Below are 23,868 nucleotides of genomic sequence, written 5' to 3' on the forward strand. Positions count from 1 at the left end.
CGCATGCGCCCAATCGCCCGGTTGGAGCTTTTCAAACGCTCTGAAATTGACGAATTGGGACTACTGCGCATGCTCCCATTTGCCCTGCGATCTGATATTGCCCGGTTACGACTGCGCATGCTCCTAGATGGAATTGTTTACGCGCTGAAATTGCCCGGCTGGAACTGCGCATGCTCCCAATTGCAAGGTTGGGGCTGTCTTGCGCTATGAAATAGACCAGCCGAGACTGCGCATGCTCCCAACTTCCCAGTTGAGGCAGTCTACACTCTGATTGGTCTAGCTTGACTGCGCATGCGTGGCACACATGCGCAGTATGAAAACGTGGCCCTCGGTGTTTTTTGTTTGGACTACAACTCCCAGAATGACTCAAGATGTCGTTCCAAATAAATAAATAAATAAATGACCGCCTTGTTAAAACTCTTGTCTTCGTTTTATTTTTTAGCGTAGGAAAATGTGGGGGGACTAATATTTATAAATTTAAAAATCAAACAAATAAACATTAAATTCATTCATGGTCAGTTAACATGAAATAACTCGTGTGAGTGTAATGAATCCAGGAGCTGCCTGGTTCCTTGGGACGCCATTTTGTGACGCCTGAGAGAGAAGGAAGACCTTCAGGAAACGAGGCCAAAGCCAGAAGGGCCCTTCTTCGCCTCAGAGGGAAGGTAACAGGAAAAACCAGGGCTGCATCCACACTGGAGAAATAACCCGGTTTGGCCTCGCTTTAACGCCTTTTCTGGCTCAAGACTGGAATTCTGGGAGTTGGAGTTTGTTGTCCACAACAAACTCCAACTCCCAGAATTCCATAGCAAAGAGCCAAATAAAGAGTTAAAGCGAGTCCAAACCGGGTTATTTCTCTAGTCTGAATACAACCCAGTGGTCTAAAAGGCACTGAAGATATAATCTAGTTTGAGACTGCTTTAACTGCCCTAGCTCAGTTCTGGGGAATCCTGGGAACTGTCGTTTTAGCTTTCTTTGTCAGAGAGACCTCTGGTGCCACAATAAACTACAATTCCCAGAATCCCCTAGCACTGAGCCAGGGCAGTTGAAGCGGTCTCAAACTGGGTTATTTCCTGCAGGGTGTTTTTGGACCAGAGTTGCACCAACTGTCTTCTGCAACAGGCAGAAATTCAACAAGTATATCTTTCACGCCATTATACATGGAAAAGTTGGGCCTGTTGATGTTTTAGAACACTCTTCCCAGTCCCACTTTTAATTTTATATAGAATCATAGAGTTGGAAGAGACCGCAAGGGCCATCTAGCCCAACCCCTGCCATGCAGGAACTCTCAATCAAAGCATCCCTGACAGATGGCCATCCAACCTCTATTTAAAGACCGCTAAGGAAGGAGACCCCACTACACTCCGGGGGAGTTTGTTCCACTGTCAGGAAGTTCCTCTTAATGTTGAGGTGGAATCTCTTTTCCTGGAGCTTGCATCCATTGTTCCGGGTCCTGTTCTCTGGACCAGCAGAAAACAAGCTTGCTCCCGCCTGAACGTGACATCCCTTCAAATATTTAAACAGGGCTGTCATATCACCTCTTAACCTTCTTCTCCAGGCTAAACATCCCCGGCTCATTACAAATCCATGTAACAGTTACCTTGTCTAGCCCACGTTTCACTAGTTTGTTTGCAAGAATGTCATGGGGAATCTTGTCAAAAGCCTTACTCAAATCAAGATATACTATATCCACAGCATTCCCTTCATCTACCAAGCTGGTAATTTTATCAGAGAAAGAGATCAGATTTGTCTGGCATGGCTTCTTTCTCTGAAACCCATGTTGACTTTTTGTGATTATAGAGTTGCCTTCTAGATGTTCACAGATTCTCTGTTTAATGATCTGCTCCAGAATCTTTCCTGGTATTGATGTCAGAATAACTGGACAATAATTGCTGGGATCCTCTTTTTTTCCCCTTTTTGAAGATGGGGACAACGTTTGCCCTCCTCCAGTCTGCTGGGACTTCTGTTCTCCAGGAGTTCTCAAAGATTATTGCCAATGGCTCTGATATAATGGTATTATATATTTTAATTATTTACTTTTGAAGGAGAGAGGACAACATGAGCCTTGCAAAGTGCTAGAAGAAAAGGAAGTCTGTAAGTTGCATTCCTTTGCCTTCATATTTTAGATCAGAAGTAGATTTAATTTGTTAGGGGACATCTTTTTCATCAGCACTTTTTCATCTTTCTATTATTTGTGAAGTCAAAGGCTTTCATGGCTGGCATCCATATTTTTTTTGTGGCTATGTGGCCATGTTCTAGAAGAGTTTATTCCTGATGTTTTGCCAGCAGCTGCATCTTCAGAGAAAGATCTTTCTCTGAAGATGCCAGCTAGAATATGCCACATAGCCCAAAAAATTCACAAAAAACTATGTTTGTTATTTGCTTGTCTGGAGGTATTTAGAAGTGGCAGAGTCTGTCAGAAGGAGAAAAAGGAGTCCTGTGGCACCTTTAAGACTTACATGTATTTAAATTAAAAACAATTAAATTTTAATTATTTAATATAATCTAGTTCAAAAATTACTAAACAAATGGTATTTGTTAAAATAAATGTGCACACTGATGTCAGTAAAAACTTCACCATCTCTGCATTGGAAAAAAAGAGGAATTTGAAGTAGGAAATGGATTACTGTCTGACACATTAACTCTGTGGTATTACAGAAGATTCTTCAACATTCAGTACTTCTGGGAGCTCAGAGTTTCTGCAGGATGCCATACCTTGGTTCAGAAGATACAGTGAAGGAGCTGAAGAGAGCATTGTCTAACCCTCATGTACAGGCTGACCATCTCCGCTACAGGAATGTTATTCAGCGAGTGATCAGGTATGTGGTTTATTATGATCTACTAAATACTTGGCTGTCATACTTGGACTTGTGAAATGCTAGCATCATTTCAGTATATGCTCTAATAACCTTTACTATCTGGCTTGGTTTTAATAGTAACATGAAAAAGTATTGTGTCAGAGAAGGTGATAACTAATGAGAGACAGTTAGGAAACTGGCGGGTTACAGACTGCCGAAAAGCGGCGGCCTGCACCTGCCCCTTTCCTCGCCGGATTGGGGCCTCAGTGGCCAGAGCGGCAGCCGCTGAGGCCCCGATCCGCCGCTTTCCAGGCCGCGGGGAAGCGGCAAAAGGCCCCGTCCCCACAGCCTGGAAAGGGGTGTCCTTGGGGCTTGAAGCCCCAAGGACACCCCGCGGCGGTGGGGAGGAGGAGAAAGGGGCTGCGCCCAGCGACGCAAACGGCAAAAGGAGCTCCATTTCGGAGCTCCTTTTGCGGCCGGGGAAAGGACGCACTATGCGCTCTGGTGCGGCGTGACGACGTCACGTCCGCCCCGCCCCGTATAGAGGCAGCATGGTCGTAAGGTCATAATGGCGGCGGCTGTGTGGAATGGCCGCCGCCATTTTGTGCGCGCTCTGCGCGCGCTAGGGTTGCGGGCATCCATAGAGGACGCTCTTTTCTAACCCTAGCACGCGCGGAGCGCGCACTTTAAGGCCTGTCTGTAACAGGCCATAGTTTTTTGTGGGTTTTTCAGGCTATGTGGCCATGTTTTATAAGAGTTTATTCCTGACGTTTCATCCCCATCTATGGTTGGCATCTTCAGAGAATGCTAACCTGGAAGAGAGTGGGGGTATATGTGTGTGTGTGTGTGTGTGTGTGTGTGTATATATATATATATATATATATATATATATACTGTGTGACCCTGAGTGAGGAGGAGTGATTACCATGTTAATCTGTGTATTGTTCTGTTGTTGAGGGCCTCCTCAGGGTAGGAGGATATGCAAAAGAGGATTAGTGTCTGCTAATTCGTGATCATTGTTTGCTGGGAAAGCCTCTGACCCTGAATGGTTTCTCATTTGCATTTGCTGAGTCCTGGTTTTAGTGTCCTTCAGGTAGCCAAACTTTATTTACTTTGAGGGTTTCTTCTTTCCTGTTGAAGTTGTCCAGGTGTTTGTGGATTTCAATGCCTTCCCTGTGCATTCTGACCTGATAGTTGTTGGCATGGTCCAGAAATTCAGTGTTTTCAAACAGCATGTTCTGCCCAGGGTGGTTTATAATGTATTCTGTTACTGCTGATTTTTCTGGCTGACCCAGTCTGCAGTGTCTCTCATGTTCCTTGATTCACGTTTGGACACTGCGTTTGGTGGTCCCTATGTAGACTTGTCCGCAACTGCATTGGTATGTGGTAAACTCCTGCAGACACTTGGACAACTTCAACAGTAAAGAAGAAACCCTCAAAGTAAATAAACTCTTCTAGAATATGGCCACATAGCCCGAAAAACCCACAAAAAACTATGGATGCCAGCCATGAAAGCCTTCAACTTCACAGTTAGGAAACAGTTTGCATGTGTATCAAATTTCTTTATCTCAGTATTTTTTTGTGGAAAGTCATGTAGTTGAGAATCCAGAGTGGTTGGGGCATTGCTTACTGCATATGTTCATTTATAAGTCTTGAAATGTTAGTAAAAAAGTGCAGAAAACCTCAGTCAGTTTATCCACTGGTCAATGTAAGTACTGTACTTTAACTCTTTAAAAAATATATATATATATATATATATATATATATATATAGTAACTTTATTGTTAAAAGCTAAAAGCTGTCACAATTTGATACTGGTCCAGCCAGTGAATACAAAAGCAATATAAAAAGATCAAGGCACAGAATTTCTAAAACAAACAAAAAAAATCAATAGCATACAATAAACAAAAACAAACAGCTTAATTTATATACCCCTTCATACTGAACTAACAGTCTCTAAGCAGTTTACAACTGTAAGCTAATTGCCCCCAACAATCTGGGTACTCATTTCAGCGACCTCGGAAGGATGCAAGCCTGAGTCAAGCTTAAGCCCTTTTGCTGGTATTGAACTCGCAACCTTATGGTTGCAAGTTAGTGGCTGCAGTACAGGCATTTAACCACTGCACCACCAGGGCAATAATAATGATAAAAACATATAACAAATGAGACTCTTGTAAAAAATTAGATACCAAAATAAAATAGAGAAGTAGTGTGTCTAGTTTACCAAAACTTAAATAGAAGTGTTTGCTCAAAGAGTGAAGATCTGCTGCTCTGTAGCACAGCTCCCCATTGTATCTCTCTCTTCTTGAGACTTTCTAATTAATTTTTCTTGTTCTCCTCTTACTAAGAAATTTATGTTGGCTGTGATTTTTTAGAAGAAGAAAGTAAAGCTGGACGTTTTTCTCTTTGAGCATTTTATGTGCATTAATACTAAACTTGCTACCCTTTCCCTAATATAAACAAGAATTATCTATATTTTTTGCATTGATAGTTATCATTAGTGGGATTTTTTATGATTTTAAGGTAGCATTGTATGTAACCATAGGTGTTATGTTTACAAACTTTTACCACTTGCTTTCAGGCATATGACACAAGGTGTAGATGTGTCTGGTGTCTTTATGGAGATGGTTAAAGCTAGTGCCACTGTGGACATTGTTCAGAAGAAGCTAGTTTACATGTACATGTGCACTTATGCTCCACTGAAACCAGATCTAGCTCTTCTAGCCATCAACACACTATGCAAAGATTGCTCCGATCCAAACCCTATGGTTAGGGGACTTGCCCTGCGCAGCATGTGCAGTTTCAGGTAAGGTCACTTTTGGTTTTGGACACAGAGTGATGCTGTTTGTCTTGGTCTTCACTCCAGACATAAAAGGTGAAAGACTTGGTGTTACTGATTCAAACATATTTTTTATTATTGAATAAGCCCTAGCAGTCAGTGGAGTGACAGATATTGCAGCCAGATCGCCCTCACAAACATTGTTGGTTAATAAACCTCATGAGATTAACTCTTAGCATAATAGTTCTTAGACTAGTACATGAGTGTAAGCAAGTTCTTTACATTACAATCCGTCCTCCTTATCAGCAGGTTAGCCATCTGCAGACTGGAGCATCTTTGGATGGCCTCACCCCATTATTGTCAATTGTGACATGTGCACACAATCACACCAACACAGTCATGTACACTTTAGCATCCATTGATAATAATAGGACTTGCACTTTTTGGTATCCATGGGTGGCAGGGGGGTCTGGAACTGAACCGCTGCCGATATGGAAGGCTGGCTGTAGTTCTGGAATCTTCAGGACAAATGAAAAGAAAGCCCATCCATATGATGATATTTGTGGTAAAACAGACTCATTTCCATGTATAAAAATTATATGAACTATTGTTGGGCAGCTGAAGCTATATAATACTTATGGAATTGTTCTGCATGTGAAATGACAAGGATCATCAAGGATATAGAGGCGGCCATTGGTTCTGCATTCAGTATGCAAGGTTAAGTGTAACTTGATACCAGCACAGTTGCTGACTTCAGCCTTCTTCTTGAACCAGAGTATAACTGCAGACCTTGAAACCACAAGGCCTGGCATAATTTTTTCTGTTTCTCCATCTCCTACATTTTTATACCACTTAGCATGAAGAAGAGTTCCAGAGAACTCAAAAGCTTATATACTTTATTGGCTTCTTGGTTCCTAATGGCATTATTGTGTGTGTGTGTGTGTGTGTGTGTGTGTGTGTGTGTGTGTATGTCTTCAAGTTGTCTGTCAAGCTATGGTGCCCCTTGAATTTCATAGGGTTTTCTTAGGCAAAGAATACTAATTGGAGGTTTGCCTTCCTCTGAACTGTAGTCTACAACACTAGTGAAGAGCTAGCATGAGGTTGTGGTTTGAGCCATGGACTATGAAGACCAGGTTTTGAATCCCCAAACTTGGTCATGGAAACCTACTGGTTGACTTTGGCAAGTCACATTCTCTCAACTTCAGAGGAAGGCAAAAGGCAAACAATCTCTGAACAAATGTTGCCAAGAAAACCCTGTGATAACCATAACGTTGCCATAAGTCAGAAACAACTTGAAGGCACCCAACAACAACTCCCATTGAACCAGGGCTGACCCTGCTTAGCTTTCAAGATCAGATGGGATCTGATGCCTTTAGGATATTTAGGTTTGTTTATGACATTATTACCCAACTGTATTTTGTTTTACTGCCAAAGATTAGCCTAGATAGCTTTCTTTTTGTTTTTGTTTTTCTTCACCAAATGTATTTTGGGAAAGACAAGGTATTGAGAGAAGTAATTTGGTGTGACTGTTATCCTCAGTGGTATGGAGCTAATTTAAAGGGATGTGTGCACAGAATGGAAGGCTTAAATGTCTTAAGTATATTAAAGAAGTGGTAATAGTATGCTCTGGAAGATGTTAAGGGGGTTTAAACTTTTGAGTGTGACAAACTTCCAATGTTTTCAGGATGCCTGGCATACAAGAATATATCCAACAGCCAATTCTGAATGGTCTACGAGACAAAGCCTCCTATGTAAGGAGAGTATCTGTTCTTGGATGTGCAAAGATGCAGAAACTTCAAGGAGACTGTGAAGTGGGTAAATATGCCTGTTTCTTTCCTCAGTATGTTCAGTGCCTACCAATGTTAGAATAAACTGAGCTCAATTCATTTTGATGCTGCACGGCAGGAATCAGGGAATGAGTATTTAGGGGCCTGAACAGACAAGCCAAAATAAAACTGCTTCAGGTCACTTTGGAGGTATACTGTTTAAATGACACACACATCTTAAGAGGCCAGAAGCTGTGCCAAAGCTGTGCTCCAGTCCTTAGGACTAGAGCGTGGCTTTGGTGTGACTTCTGGCCTCTTAGGAGGCATGCAGCATTTAAATAGCATACCTCCAAACTGACCCAAAGCAGCTTTATTTTGGCCTGAAAGTTCGGGCCCTAGCACAGTTTCACTTAACAACCTTTCCTCTGAAACCAGTTAAGACTGGAGGTCATCTTCACAGAAGATTTGCTTTATTATGTGAAATTGTCCTTTCTCCTGGTCCCTTTATGCAGTCATTTGGCAACAGTCCTTCTCAGAAAGCTGTTGCATTATTGGAAGGCCTGAATTCTTTTGGTGGTAGTTGTTTATGCGTAAAGCGCATCACTACCTGGAGAAGTAACACACCTAGCCAGATATTTATTAGTTGCATTTTGGATCTTCCCTGAATTCCATCATTTTCACAGATGGTGCACTAGTGAATGAACTGTATAGTATGCTTCGTGACCAGGATCCTATTGTGGTAGTGAATTGTCTGCGAGCACTTGAGGAGATTTTGGCACACGAAGGGGGAGTTGTCATCAACAAGCCAATTGCACACCATCTTCTTAACAGGTATATTCTAGAGGTATCATCCTGCCATGTTTAATTTGTAGAAACTAGATTCTCAGCAAATTATCTCTTCATGTTATTGATATGGTACTATACTGTCCAAAATCTTTTTTACATGTTTTTTTAAACTTTTTTTTTTTTTTTTTTTGGTAAAACTATTCAGTGGGTCTGCACAGTTGCAGTAGCTTGTGGTGGCTTTAATGTCTGCTTTTTCTTTGATGTAGGCATCATCTGTCACTGTTTTGTTGGAAAGCTACTATATAAATCTTTTTAATAAAGCAGAAAATTGACTTCAGATTCCAGTGCCCATGTTCAATATACTTGATTTCTAGTCTGGTTTTAATGTCAACTGAACATTCAGCCTACTAAAGATCAGCTGTTCTTTAAGCACTCATTTTTAGTCAAGCTTACTGTGAGCGTTGGCACTGATTGTGCAGTGCAGGTAATATAACCATGTAATTCTGTTTTTTCCTCCAGAGAATATCCGTGAGGATAAGCATGATCACTTACTTGCTTGCTTTATTAAAGCCAGTTTCACTGCCCCCTTCCCCCAAGATCTTTTAAGTCTCTGTAAGTACCAGAAGTTTGGAGTGAAGTCCATTAATACACTGTTATCTCCCAGTATTCTCATTTAATCTCATACAAACATTGGGTGCAGTGTGGTGCAATTTGAGTTTCCCGGGTGTTAACCCTTTTAAAGGGAAACAAAAATAAGCAAGTATGAAAGTCAAACCTGTCAGAGTCTAGCTTTCACTAGCAGTACAGCAGAAATGTAGATGAAATTATATTTTAATATGTTTTCCTAAAAATAAAGACTAACTCAAAGAAACAATGAACATGTAGTTTGTGGTTTAAAAGCAGACAATAATGGCTTTACTAAATATATACATAGCTAAACTAAAACCTAATCTAACTAAATATAATAATAATAATAATAATAACAACAACAAATTTTTATTTATATCTCCCGCTTCTCCCTTCGGGTCGAAGCAGGATTACAGCAATAAAAACATAATAAAATACATAGACAATACAAAATACTTCAATCAGAAATAAAAAGGGAAGAGTTGTTACAGTATTGCTCACAGTCGTAAGAATTGAGTCATCATATTCAGATATTCAAAATCAGATTAAAGGAGATCCGTTGGATAGACCCGCCGGAAGAGATCCGTCTTCAATGCCCTCTTGAAGGCTTCCAAAGAAGGTATAAGACGAATCTCTTCCGGTAAGTTGTTCCAAAATCTAGGGGCCATCGCAGAAAACGTTTTACAAGAGGTAGTTTTCAACCTCGTTTTGGGGTGTTCTAATATTTTTGTGCCAGATGTTCTGAGAGTGCAGGGCGGATTATGTAGGGAGAGGCGTTCCCTTAAGTAACTCGGACCCAGGCCATTTAGGGCTTTATAGGTAATAACCGGCACTTTATATTGCGCCCAGAAGCTAATCGGCAGCCGATACAGAGATTTCAGCACCGGTGTAATGTGCTCTGATCTCGGTGTCTTGGTGATCAGTCTGGCTGCAGCATTCTGAATAAGTTGGAGCTTCCAAACTTGGTACAAAGGTAGCTCCATGTACAGAAATCTAATTATATATATATATATATATATATAGAGAGAGAGAGAGAGAGAGAGCGCGAGAGCGCAAGCGCAGGAAGACTGAGAGAAAGATATAAGACTAGCAGCCAGGATAGAAACACATACAGTACCATCTGTAAGATTAACAGTTTAGACTCTTGAGATAGAGACAGTTAGAGGGACCTAAATAGGAAACCTCTATATAATGAGGGGAAAGAGAATGGATAAGTTTCCTCCAACAATGTACATTTATCACTTCAGCAGTTTCATTTTAGATACTTTCTTTTGAAGACATCAATCAAAGCCCAGATTTGGGTGCCTTAATGAAATTTCATGGTGTCGTAATAAATTAAATTTTAGTAAATGATTTCATTTCTGTTCTATATTTATGCATATCTTTTAGATATGGAATTTTGGTCTATAGCTATGGGAAAGGGCAAGCTATAAATGTAAAATGTAACATAAAGTCTACTCAAAATTACTCAGTCCCATCCAGGATTCTTGCCTGTTCTTATAGTGTTATTGTATGTGATACGTAAGCTCCACTGAGGTAAGTACATTATACATTTGTAGCCTGAAAGGCACAGTGTTGTTCCCATGAGTAATTAATACACAACTCACTGGGCCAGATTATATTGTTGCACTAATGGGCATCCACTGGTGCAATAATAATGTCTTGCTTTCTCCTTTCAGATTTCCATGTTGCCTGATAACCTATTGAAGTTTTTCTAGCCTTCTTGGTGTATGAGGGCCTACTGGGGAATGAATTGTATCACCTTCTCTGATGAAATCAATTATTTCTCTGATGGAAGCAATTTAGCTTGATGGTCTTGGTTTGATATGTTAAAGCCTGCAAGAAATGTTATGCTGCTGGGTGCCTGTCCCATGTGAATAAAGCTATGGCTGGTGGTAATCCCTGGGTACACCTGTCACCATGGTTCCCCTGAGAGCAATCCATATTCCCTTCAGGGTGAAATCTGAGCAACTTCACTCACTCCAGTCTAGCCTGTAACACACTTGCACAGGGATATGAGGACAACCCGAATTCACAAGACAGTGGATGGTTAGTCTTGGGAGCAGGACAGAGGGTCTGACAGGTGTGAAACTTTATCCCCTGAGATGTTTAAAGGGTTAGCCACCTGTAACCTACATAAACACCAGCTGCCCTCATTGCTTTAGCCATCAGATCTAGCCTGTTCTCACACCAAAACCACTCCACTATTGCTACAGCCAGCCAGGTCTATTTTCTGCTCTTTTAATGATAGGGCTACTTGGTGGTTAGGAAATTGCCGCTAGTGTTAAGGAAGACTGAAAATGATACTGCTGGCTTCTGATACATGGACCCACTTAAATTAATTTAAATTACCAGTAATAGATATAGTTTCAAAGCCAGATAACCATCAGGTACATGTACTAAGGTTCCAGATTTTAGCTGACTAAGCTTATGATCTTTGAGCTATGTCTCTGACAAGCATGTACACACACTTTTACTTTTAGGCCTAATGACTTTGAGAATCTGAAACAATAGCAATCCAGATTGGAAGAGCTAAATTAGGACCTTGAAAACAGGCCTTTCCATAGCCACTACATTCATTTTGCTTTTTCTGTCTTGACAGACTGCCTGATCTAGACCAATGGGGACAGAGTGAGGTGTTGACTTTTCTGCTGCGCTACAAACCCCGCTGTGAGGAAGAACTCTTTGACATCCTTAATTTACTAGACAACTATCTCAAGAGTAGCAGCTCCAGTGTGGTAATGGCTGCAACTAAACTCTTCCTTGTGCTGGCTAGAGACTTTCCACATGTGCAGACAGATGTTCTTGTGAGAGTGAAGGGCCCACTCTTGGCTGCATGTACCTCTGAAAGTAGAGAACTCTGTTTTACTGCATTGTGTCATGTACGCCAGATCTTAGACAGCCTTCCTGGCCACTTCAGCAGCCATTACAAGAAGTTCTTCTGCTCTTACTCAGAACCATATTACATCAAGTGCCAGAAAATGGAGGTGCTGTGCAAACTGGTAAATGATGAGAACGTACAGCAGGTACTGGAGGAACTGAGAGACTACTGTACTGACATCTCAGCAGAGCTTGCACAAGGAGCAATCTTTGCCATAGGTAAGGGAGTTAGCAGGCTTGTATTTTAATGAATATAGTTCTCTATCTGCTAATTTCTCAGGGACTGAAAAGAAGAGCAAGACCCTCATAATATTGTAAGTATAACTTTGTCCATGGCTGAGATTGTGCTTTACAATTTTGATCATGTTGTACCATAAAAACAAACGATCTAAAGTTTGAATAATGATTTGAAGTGGGTGGACTCGAATTCTGCCTTCTTACTTTTTTCTGATAATATGTGGGTTCTCAATAGTTTCTAAGTTGTTGTATTTACCCAGAACTAAGTGTATTCCAGGTTGCTCTTTCAAGACCTATCTGGTTGAAATTTGGCCCAACGTTAATACATCATTAATGACTGATGAGTGTGGTTAGTAGTTTGAGTGTTGGGCTAGGACTTTGGAGACCAGGGTTGGAATCCTCACTTGGCTATAAAAGCCCACTGAGTGGCCTTGGGCAAGTCACACTCTCCTAGCCTCAGAAAAAGGCAAAGGCAAACCTTCTTTGCACAAATCTTCCCAAGAAAAATCTGTGATACATTTACCTTTTGGTTGCCATGAATCAGAAATGAGCTGAAGGCAAACAACAGTAATGACTGATGTTTGAATTTCTGATGCCTGTAACAGAAGTATTACTTTTTTAAATTCTTGGTTATAATTCAAATTAGTAGTATTAACTTCTACTTTTAAAATATATAGTGCACTGGAGTTGTGCTTTTCTTGTACTTTTCTTCTTACAATCAACTGGCATTATCATTGCTTGGATTATAGAAAATACTATTCCCTTCCTTTTGAGGTAGTTAGTTAGATAGTTAATTGTTGATTGCTCAATATGAACTGTTAGTATGTTAAAGCAATGCTAAATGTCATAAGGATATACTTGTGTATAAGTCGACCTCATGTATAAGTCAAGGGCAGGTTTGGGGGCCAAAATCTTGGATTTTGATATGACCATGGATAAATTGAGGGTCAAATCTAGGGGCATATAACAAAGAATCTAAAGGGGAAAACAAAGCACCACTTCTCTCCTCCCCCGCCCTTTCAATTTTTCCAAGGCACATGGCTTGCAAAAGTCCTCTCTCGCTCCTATTTTGCTTGAATTACCATATTGGAGGTCTTTAAACAGAGGCTGGATGGCCATCTGTCAGGGATGCTTTGAATTGGATTTCCTGCATGGCAGGGGGTTGGACTGGATGGCCCTAGTGGTCTCTTCCAACTCTATGATTCTATGATTCTATGATTGATCAATGTATAAGTTGACCCAGGATTTTGGAGCCCATTTTTGGACTTAAATTTTTTGACTTACAGACAAGTATATACCGTATATGTCTCCTATTTTGTTCTGTAGGTACCTACATAGAGCATCCTAAACATTATGTAGAGAGATCTTGTAGCACCTTTGAGACTAACTGAAAGAAGTTGGCAGCATGTGCTTTCGTAATGTGATCATGCTGCCAATTACTTTCTTTCAGTTATTCAAAGGTGCTACAAAATCTCTTTATATACTGATTCTACAGAGTAACATAGCTATATCTTTGACTCCTAAACATTATGTTTATAGTACAGTCACCCTTCCTTTCTCGCAGACTTGAGATCTGCGTTCTTGCTTACACACTGATGGGAGACCTCCATTAATGCTAATGGGGCACACCCCTGTGGCGTGCGCCCCTCACATGCTCATGGGGGCGCACCCTATTCAAACCTATGGGGCTTGAATACATGCGAGTCTTTCAAAATCACCTTAGCAAAAAAAGTATTTTTCAATTTGGCAATTTTGTCTTTGATAAAGGTTGTCATTATTCCATCTAGTGCTACAAAACAGCTGGACAAAACTTTTGGGAAGAATCGGATATCATAGAATCATAAAGTTGGAAGAGACCACAAGGGCCATCCAGTCCAACCCCCTGCCATGCAGGAAATCCATATCAAAGCATCCCCAACAGATGGCCATCCAGCCTCTGCTTAAAGACTTCCAAAGAAGGAGACTCCACTACACTCTGAGGGAGTGTGTTCCACTGTCGAACAGCCCTTACTGTCAGGAAGTTCTTCCTAATTTTGAGGTGGAATCTCTTTTCCTGCAGCTTGGATCTATTGTGCCTGGTCCTGTTCTCTGGAGCAGCAGAAAACAAGCTTGTTCCCTCCTCGATGTAACACCCCTTCAAATATTGAAACAGGGCTATCATATCACCTCTTAATCTTCTTTTCTCCAGGCTAAACATCCCCAGCTTCCTAAGTCGTTCCTCATAGGACATGGTTTCCAGACCCTTCACCATTTTAGTCGCCCTCCTTTGGACACGCTCCAGTTTCTCAATGTCCTTTTTGAATTGTGGTGCCCAGAACTGGACACAGTATTCCAGGTGGGCGTGATCAGAGCAGAATACAGTGGCACTATTACTTCTCTTGATCTAGACACTATACTTTTATTGATGCAGCCTAAAATTGCATTGGCCTTTTTAGCTGCCGCATCACATTGTTGACTCATATTCAACTTGTGGTCAACTTGGACTCCAAGATCCCTTTCACACGTAGTTTCATTCAGCCAGGTGTCCCCCATCCTATATCTGTGCATTTAATTTTTCTGCCCTAAGTGCAGTACCTTACATTTCTCTGTGTTGAATTTCATTTTGTTAGCTTTGGCCCAGCTTTCAAGTGTATTCAAGTCATTTTGAATTTTGATCCTGTCCTCTGGAGTATTATGTTCATATTGTATATCTAATGCACACAGAGTTCAGCTTCTGATCAGTACTAGTCAGTACAAGTGACAGGAATAATAGTGGCATCACTTCAGGCTGTCCATCCTACATGTCTACTATCCCGGTTGAGCATAGCAGCATTCAAAGGACACTACTTGTCCTAGTTGAGTGCTGCCATTTTCATTTTTATTTTCATTTCCTCAAGCCCATGGGCAGTTTATTGAGGAAAGAAGTTCTCTCTTCATTATTCATCTCCACTCCAATAAGTGATGATAGTACTAAAAGGAATACATCTTAAAATATGTATTTTCTTTTTATTAAAGTTTTTATATTGTGATATTTGCAGGAAACATAGCAAGAACATATACAGAGCAATGTGTAAGAATCCTAACAGAACTTCTTGAGTTGAAACAGGAGCATATAACCTCGGGTAACTATTAACAGTCTTTCTAATTGAATTTTGGCTTATGCCTTACTGTTTCATGATTTATGAAATACAATTTTGCCAGTGCTGTTGTTTGTTCTGCCATTGTATAATTTCTTGTGTTTCTCTCTTATAGGATCATTCTGTTGTAATTTCTTCAAATTTCAGAGATCAGATCAATTAGATTTTAAACCACATTGGCATACACAATGGTTAAATACCTGCACTGAAGCCACTCACTCACAAACCACAAGGTTGTGAGTTCAATCCCAGCCAGGGGCTCAGGATTGACTCAACCTGGCATCCTTCCAAGGTCACTAAAATGAGTACCCAGCTTGTTGGAGGCAATTGGTTTACACATTGTAAACTGTTTAGGGAATGTTAGTTCACTGATAAGCATTATAGAAATGAAATTGCTATTGCTACTTACACACTGTGAAGCAGTTTTTGGTGTATTGGCACTGCTTCAAGCATACATTTGCATGCTTGAAGCAGGTATTCCAAATGCCATGGATAAAGTATTTATCTTTCTAACACCTAATTTTCTTCTGTGAAATCTCTCAGATCTTAAATTATTTTCTAAGATAGAGGTTTTTTGTTTGCTACAAAGATAACAAACCACTAAGTTATAGAACTTTTTTAAAAAAATAGTTAATGTTTTACAAATGTTTTTATCAATTGTGCATTGCCTTGTGGTCCCTGGTGGGTTGAGAGTGACAAATGCCTTGAATAAAATAAATAAATAAATAAATAAAGTGAACTTATTTATTTATTTTCTGAGAATTCAAAGGAAATCCCAAACCGCTGTCTGAGCAAAATAATGGATTGGATGTGAGCTAAAAAGCTGTCACTTAATGTGAACAAGAAATCATTCCAGCTAATCAATAGAAATGCTGGTCCAGGTTTGGGTGTACAGTTCTTCCTTCCCTTATGTGGGAGATCCATTCCGAACCCCCCCCCCCCACGTAAGGGAAAAAACGCGGATGCTCAAGCCCCATTCAAATGAATGGGGCTTGTGTCCATGGCGGCGCACGAGGCTCATGGCACAGAAGCGTGCGCCATTGTTTTTTTCCAGCGCGTGCCTCCCTTCCTTCCGGCACGGCTTCCAGCATAAAATGCACCTACATATAATGCAGGTGCACTGTACAGTGTGCCCGTGCCATACGCGGGCGCGCCATACGCGGCCTTGAGCATACGCACTCAAGCCGCGGGACAGAAGGGGCGGCGCGTCCCATTCAATTAAATGGGCGCTTGCGCCCTGCGTGCTCCCGAGCCGCCACGCCGCCACGCACGAGCCCCATTGTTTCCAATGGGGCTCAAGCATAGGCGGAATTCGCCTTACACGGCGGGATCCAGAACGGATCCCCCACGTAAGGCAAGGACGGACTGTATAATGTTTTTTAAGGAGGGCAGTGTCCCCTTCGAAGCTTACAGCCTAGGTGGGGTTCTGGCCTCAGGACCTGGTGGTTAATGTGGCTAGGAGTGCTTTTGTCTGGTTTCAGCTGGTACACTGTGTTCCTTTCAGGAGAAAGCAAATGCGAGAGCTGCTATATAGACATTATCAGATCCAGATTAGATTCTTATAATATACTTGAGGCTGTCCTTGCAATGGATTTGTAGTGTAGAATAATTTCTGAACCAGAATAATTTCTGTTGTCCAATCTTTTGACCATCTTGCTCCGCTATTATTTAAATTGCATTTCCTACTGATTACTTTCCATGCTTCAATCAAAGTGCTAGTTCTTACCTAACAAACCCCTAGATTAATTAGGACACAGTTATTTGAAATACTTCCACTTCCTGAGGTCGCTGTCATAGGCCCATGCTTTACATTTTGGGGGCCAAGGGAGATGCAAATGGTAGAGGTAGACGACAAGGCAATGACAGCACTCCAGTTGAATCTCTGTTTCCTCTAGGAGGGCCGATGGGTCCCTCCTCCTTAGAAACATGCAACTAAATTATTTTATTGAGCCAGTTTTTAGTATATTTAATTTTGCTAACTTTTTTACCCTGGATTTTACTGTTGTCTGTTCTGCTGAAATGTTATTGTCACAGTTTCTTGTTAAAATGAAACAGACATACTGTTCCCTGCCCCCCTTTTCCATTGCAGCTGTGGTGCAGGTGTTCCGTGACCTGGTGTGGTTGTGTCCACAGTGTACAGAGAGTGTATCTCAGGTTTTGTCTGGCTGTGAAGAGTCAATCCAGGACAGTGAGGTAAACAGAAATTGTTTTTTACATGTGGCAGGGAAATTGCTAAGTTGAGGCCATATTAATCTCTTGCACCAGAAAGGATGTTGAGAAATACAACCTTGATACAGAGTTCTAAATGAAGCCCTTAGATTTTCCTATCAAAAATCCATCATCTAATAGTGGTATAATTTATAAGTGTAACTTGTGATTCTATGTTGGTATTCTATTTTTTCTCTTAGAGTTTTATCAGAGACTGATCAGGAAAAAACTGTACAATCTTCCTTTACATTAAGTTTACATGGGTTAACACTGAAAATGGATGTGGGACAGAGAGAAGGACCTGCCCTGAAGATCTTAGGTCTCTGAAAGGTTCACATAGGGAGATACGGTTCTTCAGATAGTCTGGACCTAAGTGGTATAGGACTTCATAGGTCATCACCCCTTGGGGTCCTGCACTCCTGAGCCTAATTTCTAGTCCATTCTTTAAAAACACAATTAAACCAATTATCCTGTTAGAAAAGCCATTGGATTTAAAACCATTTGAAACTATAGTCATTCCTCCACAGTTGTAGCTTTGAATTTTGTTGATTTGATTATTCATGGATTTGAGTATTATGTTTTCTCTAGGAACCTCCTGGTCTTCTAGCGTGGTTCTGCTGGAAGTTGACCATAAAGTCACAATATATGTCCTAGAAATTCCTAGAGAAAACACTGTAGGTTCTCCAGTGCAATTATATGGTCAGCTTCCAGTAGATGTTGACCATAAAGATGCACTGGAAGACCTAGAGATTCCTAGAAAAATGTTCTCTCAGGTTAAAAAAGTGGCTTTTTATTTGAGGTTTTTCACCTTTTACTGGGATCCTGTACCCCTAATCCCAGCAAATGTGGAGGGCCTATTGTATTTAAAACTACATCATAGGAAAAGACAGAGCACAGTGCATACACATATATGTCCATTAAAAGTCCTTTCCTCAATAGCCAGTCATTTGCCAAAAACCTGTGCAAATAAGAAGATATTTGCCTGCTAAAGAAGTGTTTCAGCTTTGTTGTTGGTGGTTCATCCTACTAATCTAGAAATAAATATGACTATTGTTGCATGCCTTCACGTTGTTTCAATCTTAGGGAGACCCTAAGGTGAACCTAACATGGGTTGTGGGTGGTTTTTTTTGTGGGTGGTTTTTTTTTTTTTAACCTTTTTTCAGAGTGGATTTGCCATTGTCTTCCTCTGGGGCTGAAAAAATGTGACTTGCCCAAGATAACCCAGTGAATATCTATTACCGAGTTTTTATGAGTCCTGCTATCCTAGAGTCCTAGTCCAACACACAAACTAGTGCACCACACTGTCTCTATCTAGTATTAGATAAACTTAAAATCGATGCAGTGGTAATCCAACTGACTTCCTCAACTTGTCAGTTTGGTTGTATGAACTTTGTCTCAGTAATTCTACAAAGCATGGGTTATTGTGGTTTAATTTTTCAGGGCAAGCAAGCATTAATCTGGCTTCTTGGTGTGCATGGGGATAAGGTTCCCAGTGCCCCCTACATCTTGGAAGATTTTGTAGACAATGTAAAATCAGAGACATTCTCAGTTGTAAAACTGGAATTGGTAACAGCTTTAGTACGACTCTTCATAACACGTCCAGCTGAGTGTCAGGATATGTTGGGACGATTACTCCATTACTGCATAGGTAAGGATGCTCCTTCTAAGATGTCTTCTGCATTATAAAATAGGCGATGATGATATTTCTTCTGTTAGGGGGTTGGATTTAATAAATACAGTATACTGAGAATTGTACAACAGAATTTCTCCAGGTTTAAAAATCCATAGATGTCAAAGCCTAACTTGTATATCTTCAATACTTTTACTATAAATTTTCTTTCTTTCTGCTGCTGGTGTCAACTTTCCCCAAAATGGAAATGATAGTGTCACCAGTATACCCAGATCTTTAGCATAAAATGGCTAAGATTTGAACTGAATGAATACTGTGCTCTTTGTTGTGAGCAAAACTATTTTTTTCATCCAGAGGAGGAGAGAGATATGGCAGTTCGGGACCGTGCTTTGTTCTACTATCGTCTTTTGCAAACTGGCATGGAGGAGACAAAAAGGGTTCTGTACAGCCCCACATCCGATCACTCTCTGCGGCTTTTGGAAGAGCAGGCTGAAAGCTCTGTGAATGCATGGGCCTCTGACTTCAACACTTTGGTGCCCATATACGGCAAAGAACAATGGATAGAGATGACAGCTAGCCGGGTGACAGATCTTCATCATGCTGACTCCCCTTGCAAAGACTCTGCCATAATGGGCAAAGGTAGGAAATCCTTTTGACTTCTCAGCATCTTCTCTCACTTTTCTGTGCTCACTTTTCCTTAATTAAAAACCAGCACCTTCAATGAGAGATGGTGCTTTAGGCATCTAAATTCAGCTAGAGGCTCATCTCACTCTTGTTCATTCCTGGGTTCATTCCAGGGTTTCATATATATTATAGCTTAGTCGTTTGTTTCAGGCATGCTGCAGTTCTTATTTTGTTTCTTCTTTTGCAGACCCCCCAATTACAGAAAATAAGGAGCAGATTTCTTCTGATTACACCAATTCAAGTGACCTTACTCTAATGCCCAGTGTGTGTCTGACTGCTGAGCAATTTGAGAGGACATGGCTAAATCTGGATGTAGGTTGCCAGCAATCTGTTCCATGGCAAGAAATGGTGCAGCCAGACAATATACAGGCTGCTTTGCAGGTTGTTCATATCCAGACCATTGCAATGAGCAAGGCTGGTTCCCAGTTGTGGAAGGCCTACCTGGCGGCCCAGGACAACACTGGCTGCCTTTTCCTGACCGAATTGCTGCTTGAACCCAGAGGAGTAGAGATGCAAATGTTGGTGAAGCAGAGTGAAAATAAGCCTGAACCACTGCAGGCCTTCCTCTCAATCTTGAAGACTGTGCTGGGGACAGTAGCAGGACTGACAACATGATTTTTTATACCTCTGGTATTAGTCATATATGGGAAGATCCAGAACCTCTTTTTGTATGATTTACTTTACTGCATTCTTCAAGTTAAGGTACAGCTTTTATGAAATGTCAGTAAAGCCTTTGCACAACTCTTGGACCAAGAGTGATAAAAATGGGAGAAGCCAATGGGAAGAATGTGTAGCCTAGAAAGATGCATGGAATGTATGAGGGAAAAGTAATTATGAACTGTGGATGTAGTCATATTTTTGTCCTGATCCTGGGAACACTATACAAAATAACTTGAGAGAAAGAGGTAAAATCCTGACTGGTGGGGATTGAAATGTGGCTGGACTAGGGTGCTTGAAAAGGATCATTAAGTGCATGGTTTAGCAAAAACTGAAGTCTGCTGATACCTTAGGGCAGTGCTTCTCAATTATTTTCTGTCATGCCCCCCCCAGGAAGAAGAAAACATTTCGCGCCCCCCGCGCGACTGTAAATAGTATCATTTGTCTATAAAATTGTTATAAGTACACCTCTGCATAACAGAGCCTCGCGCCACCCCTTTACGGAGCCTCGCGCCACCCCTGGGGGTCCCGCCCCACTATTTGAGAAAGGCTGCCTTAGGGAGAGCAACTTTGTATCTGTTCAGGGATGCATTCCATCACACATAATCTACTGAAAGGTCCAAGTTGGCAGTGGTGAAAAGGCCATGGCAAAAAAGTGGGTGTGTCGCTCATATTCTGCCATCCCTTTTTCTTCTTTACTGGCCAGTGGAGTGGTAGGCAAAAGGCAGATTACAGTACTCTTGCCAGAGCTCTGTACTTCAACAAGCTCCCTCATGATATTCTGGCGAACAAACTAGTAAAATATGGGCTAGACAATGCAACTGATTTGTAATTGGCTGACTGGCCAAATCCAAAGGGTGCTCACCAATGGCTCCTCTTCATCCTGATGAGAAGTGATGAATGGGAAGCCACAGGGTTCTGCCCAGTGCTATTCAACATGTAACTTGGATGAAGGAATAGAGAGTATGCTTATCAGATTTACAGATGACACCAAATTAGGAAGAGTAGCTAGGACAATGATCTTAATAGATTAGAAAGCTGGGCGAAAACTAATAAAATGAATTTCAGCATGGAGAAAAAATAGAATGCACAGTTCTAGGATGGACACCTCGCTTGACAGCAGTACATGCGAAAGGGATCTAGGAGTCCTAGTAGACCACAAGTTCAGCATGAGTCAACAGTGTGATGCGGCAGCTAAAAATGCCAATGAGATTAGACTGCATCAATAGAAGTACAGCATCCACGGATTGAAAATATTCAAGAATAGTATAAATTTCAAGTATCCCATTTTATATAAGGGACACCATTTTGCTATGCCATTGTATTTAATGGGACTTGTGCATACATGGATTTTGTTATTCAAAAGGGTTCCTGGAACCAAACCCCAGCAGATAACAAGGGTACACTGTATAGTGTCTAGATCAAGGGAAGCAATAGTGCATCTGTATTCTGCTTTGGTCAGGCCTCACTTGGAATACTGTCTCCAGTTTCCCAGCAGACAGGGTCCTAACCTCCTGTATTCTGGGTTTAGCTCCTCCTATTTGTTTAAACAAAAGACCGGCCCCTATATAGGGGGGAGCTAGCCTCCCTGAGCCCCAGTCTTGTTTCTGCCTGTGCTCCTAGCAGGATGCGTCTCTTTGAGCCAGCAAGGTTTTTCCTTTCTCCGAAAGCAGTTTGAGAGATTTATTGGCCTGCCCTTCTTCTCCTCTCTCCTGCTTTTCCCCCCTTCCTTGGTGGTGGCTATGGCAGAGGACCCCAAGAGCACTGGTTAAGGGTCATCCTTAGCTCAGGCTTCCCTGACCTCAACAGAGGGAACTGGCTTCAGAGGGAGACCCAGTAGGATGTGTTTGCTGTTGCTCTGCAGCTTCTTCACTACTGCCACTTCAGTTCAAAAAGGATGTTGACTAGCTAGAGCATGTCCAGGAGGGCAACCAAAATGGTGAAACGTTTGGAAACTATGCCTTATGAGGAGCAGTTTAGGGAGCTAGGTATGTTTAGCCTGAAGAAGAGAAGGTTAAGAGGTGATATTTAAACCCTGTTTAAAGATTTGAAGGGGTGTCATATTTAGGATGGAACAAGCTTGTTTTCTGCTGCTCCAGAGACTAGGACCTGGAACAATGGATGCAAGCTACAGAAGAAGAGATTCCATCTCAACATTAGGAGGAACCTCCTGACAGTAAGAACTGTTCGACAGCGGAACACACTTCCTCAGAAAGTGGTGGAGTCTCCTTCTTTGGAGGTTTTTAAAAGAGGCTGGATGGTCATTTCTCAGGGGAGCTTTCATTGTGCATTCTTACATGGCAGAGGGTTGGACTGGATGGCCTTTGTGATCTCTTCCAACTCTATGATTCTAAGTCATTCCTTGCTGAAAGCCAGAGCCTTGAAAAGTTACTGCAGCTCCCAAACTCTCCTAGCTAGTGTGACTGCTGGTTGTGGTAGCCAGATGGGACCTAAGGAGTTGTTATCCAAAAAGTAACATTTTTGAATAACTTGTTCTTGAACTGATTTTTTCATTTAAGTATTAGGGGTGGAACAGACTGCCCAGAAGGGTCTGCTTGGAGCTGCCTCTGACCGCATGCTGCAACCCCAACCTAACTTTTTATTGACCCAAAATGAAGTGGCAAATTGCCGCTCCTTTTTGAACCAGCAAAAAAAAAGCTGGTTTTTCCTGCACTGCTGCGGCTTTGTGGCACTCTTGCAGTGTGTGAATGCTGCACCTCTGGAGCACCACAAAGCTGGCCTACATTGTTGAAATGTTTTGGGTGATGTCTCTTGCCCGTGGTCCCGGTCTGGTGCCAACTGGATGTAGATGCAGGCTCCTCTGGAACTCAGGATCAAAGCAAATTCCAACCAGACTTTTCAGCTTGCTGGAACAATGCCTAGTGAAACAGCTGCTTAATTCAACACTCTAAGAAACAAACTCTATCAGGTTCATTCTTTAAAGAGGGCTTTTATTGTCTTTGTTGCTATATACACAAGCTAATAGCCAAAACTGTACAACACGTCTTACTCTTTCAGAGTCCATTCTCCCAGAATTCACTAGAACAGTCTTTGTTCTCATAAGTACAAGATTCCCACGCTGTGATCAACTTAGTCCAGCCTCCTTCCCACAAGTTGCCATGCAACATAGGAACCAATCATAGTACAAACAGAAAACATATCTTGTTTACATTTTGTCTTGTTCCCTTGTCCTTGGACATTTTGTCTGCAGCCTAGGCTTTTTGCCTTCAGCTGCAACCAATTTTAAACTTTAGCAACCATTGCCACATCTGAACATTTTCAACACAAATATACAATAACAAACATATGGTCAGGCAGTGTTGGCATCTAAATGCCATGCCCCCAAGCAGCTGGGAAGCCGGCTTTTCAAGCCAGTTTGTTTTGGCTCTGACTAACCTTCGCAGCTATCTATTTGTTGCTGTACTTGTGATGGATCAGTGACTTCTAGCAGAAATAAATCACTCTATATTAACTTTTAATGAACAAGGCATTTGAAGAGTGAATGAAATGTATGTGCCTGTGGGAGTTAAAAAAAAAAACTCCAGAGAGATGCAGATGAGTGAAAAACTGAACTGGAAAGATGTCCAACTTGATGGTTCCCAGACATAATGGGAGTCCCACTGCTCCCAGGCAATAATCCTATCATAGGCTTTGTAGTCCACATGGGAAAAATTCCAGGTTGGAGGCAAGTAACTTCAAA

General features: G+C 41.4%; 1 protein-coding gene across 4 annotated transcripts in view; it reads left to right on the plus strand.

Annotated features, from left to right (window-relative positions):
• Nucleotides 1–477: 477 nt before the first annotated feature.
• LOC149315891 (AP-4 complex subunit beta-1-like) overlaps nucleotides 478–23,868 on the plus strand; it is a 30,821-nt gene continuing 7,430 nt past the window's right edge. The window contains exons 1-12 of one of the 4 annotated variants that reach the window (XR_016280407.1): nucleotides 478–665; nucleotides 1,850–2,094; nucleotides 2,659–2,819; nucleotides 5,380–5,604; nucleotides 7,262–7,392; nucleotides 8,027–8,174; nucleotides 11,359–11,855; nucleotides 14,891–14,974; nucleotides 17,079–17,182; nucleotides 18,638–18,845; nucleotides 19,182–19,466; nucleotides 19,699–20,213. Coding sequence is in view for 3 of the 4 variants with exons in the window: in XM_089514375.1 (XP_089370501.1) it covers nucleotides 2,707–2,819; nucleotides 5,380–5,604; nucleotides 7,262–7,392; nucleotides 8,027–8,174; nucleotides 11,359–11,855; nucleotides 14,891–14,974; nucleotides 17,079–17,182; nucleotides 18,638–18,845; nucleotides 19,182–19,466; nucleotides 19,699–20,126 (2,223 nt within the window). In the remaining variant the exon portion in view is untranslated. Of the gene's footprint in view, nucleotides 666–1,849; nucleotides 2,095–2,658; nucleotides 2,820–5,379; nucleotides 5,605–7,261; nucleotides 7,393–8,026; nucleotides 8,175–11,358; nucleotides 11,856–14,890; nucleotides 14,975–17,078; nucleotides 17,183–18,637; nucleotides 18,846–19,181; nucleotides 19,467–19,698; nucleotides 20,445–23,868 lie in introns of those variants that run through there. The other 3 variants (XM_089514375.1, XM_089514376.1, XM_089514377.1) reach the window with 3 other exon arrangements.

The sequence above is a fragment of the Sceloporus occidentalis genome, unplaced genomic scaffold, assembly GCF_023333645.1.
Source record: "Sceloporus occidentalis isolate IW3139 unplaced genomic scaffold, rSceOcc1.0.p SCAF_3, whole genome shotgun sequence".
NCBI classification, from domain to species: Eukaryota; Metazoa; Chordata; class Lepidosauria; order Squamata; family Phrynosomatidae; genus Sceloporus; species Sceloporus occidentalis.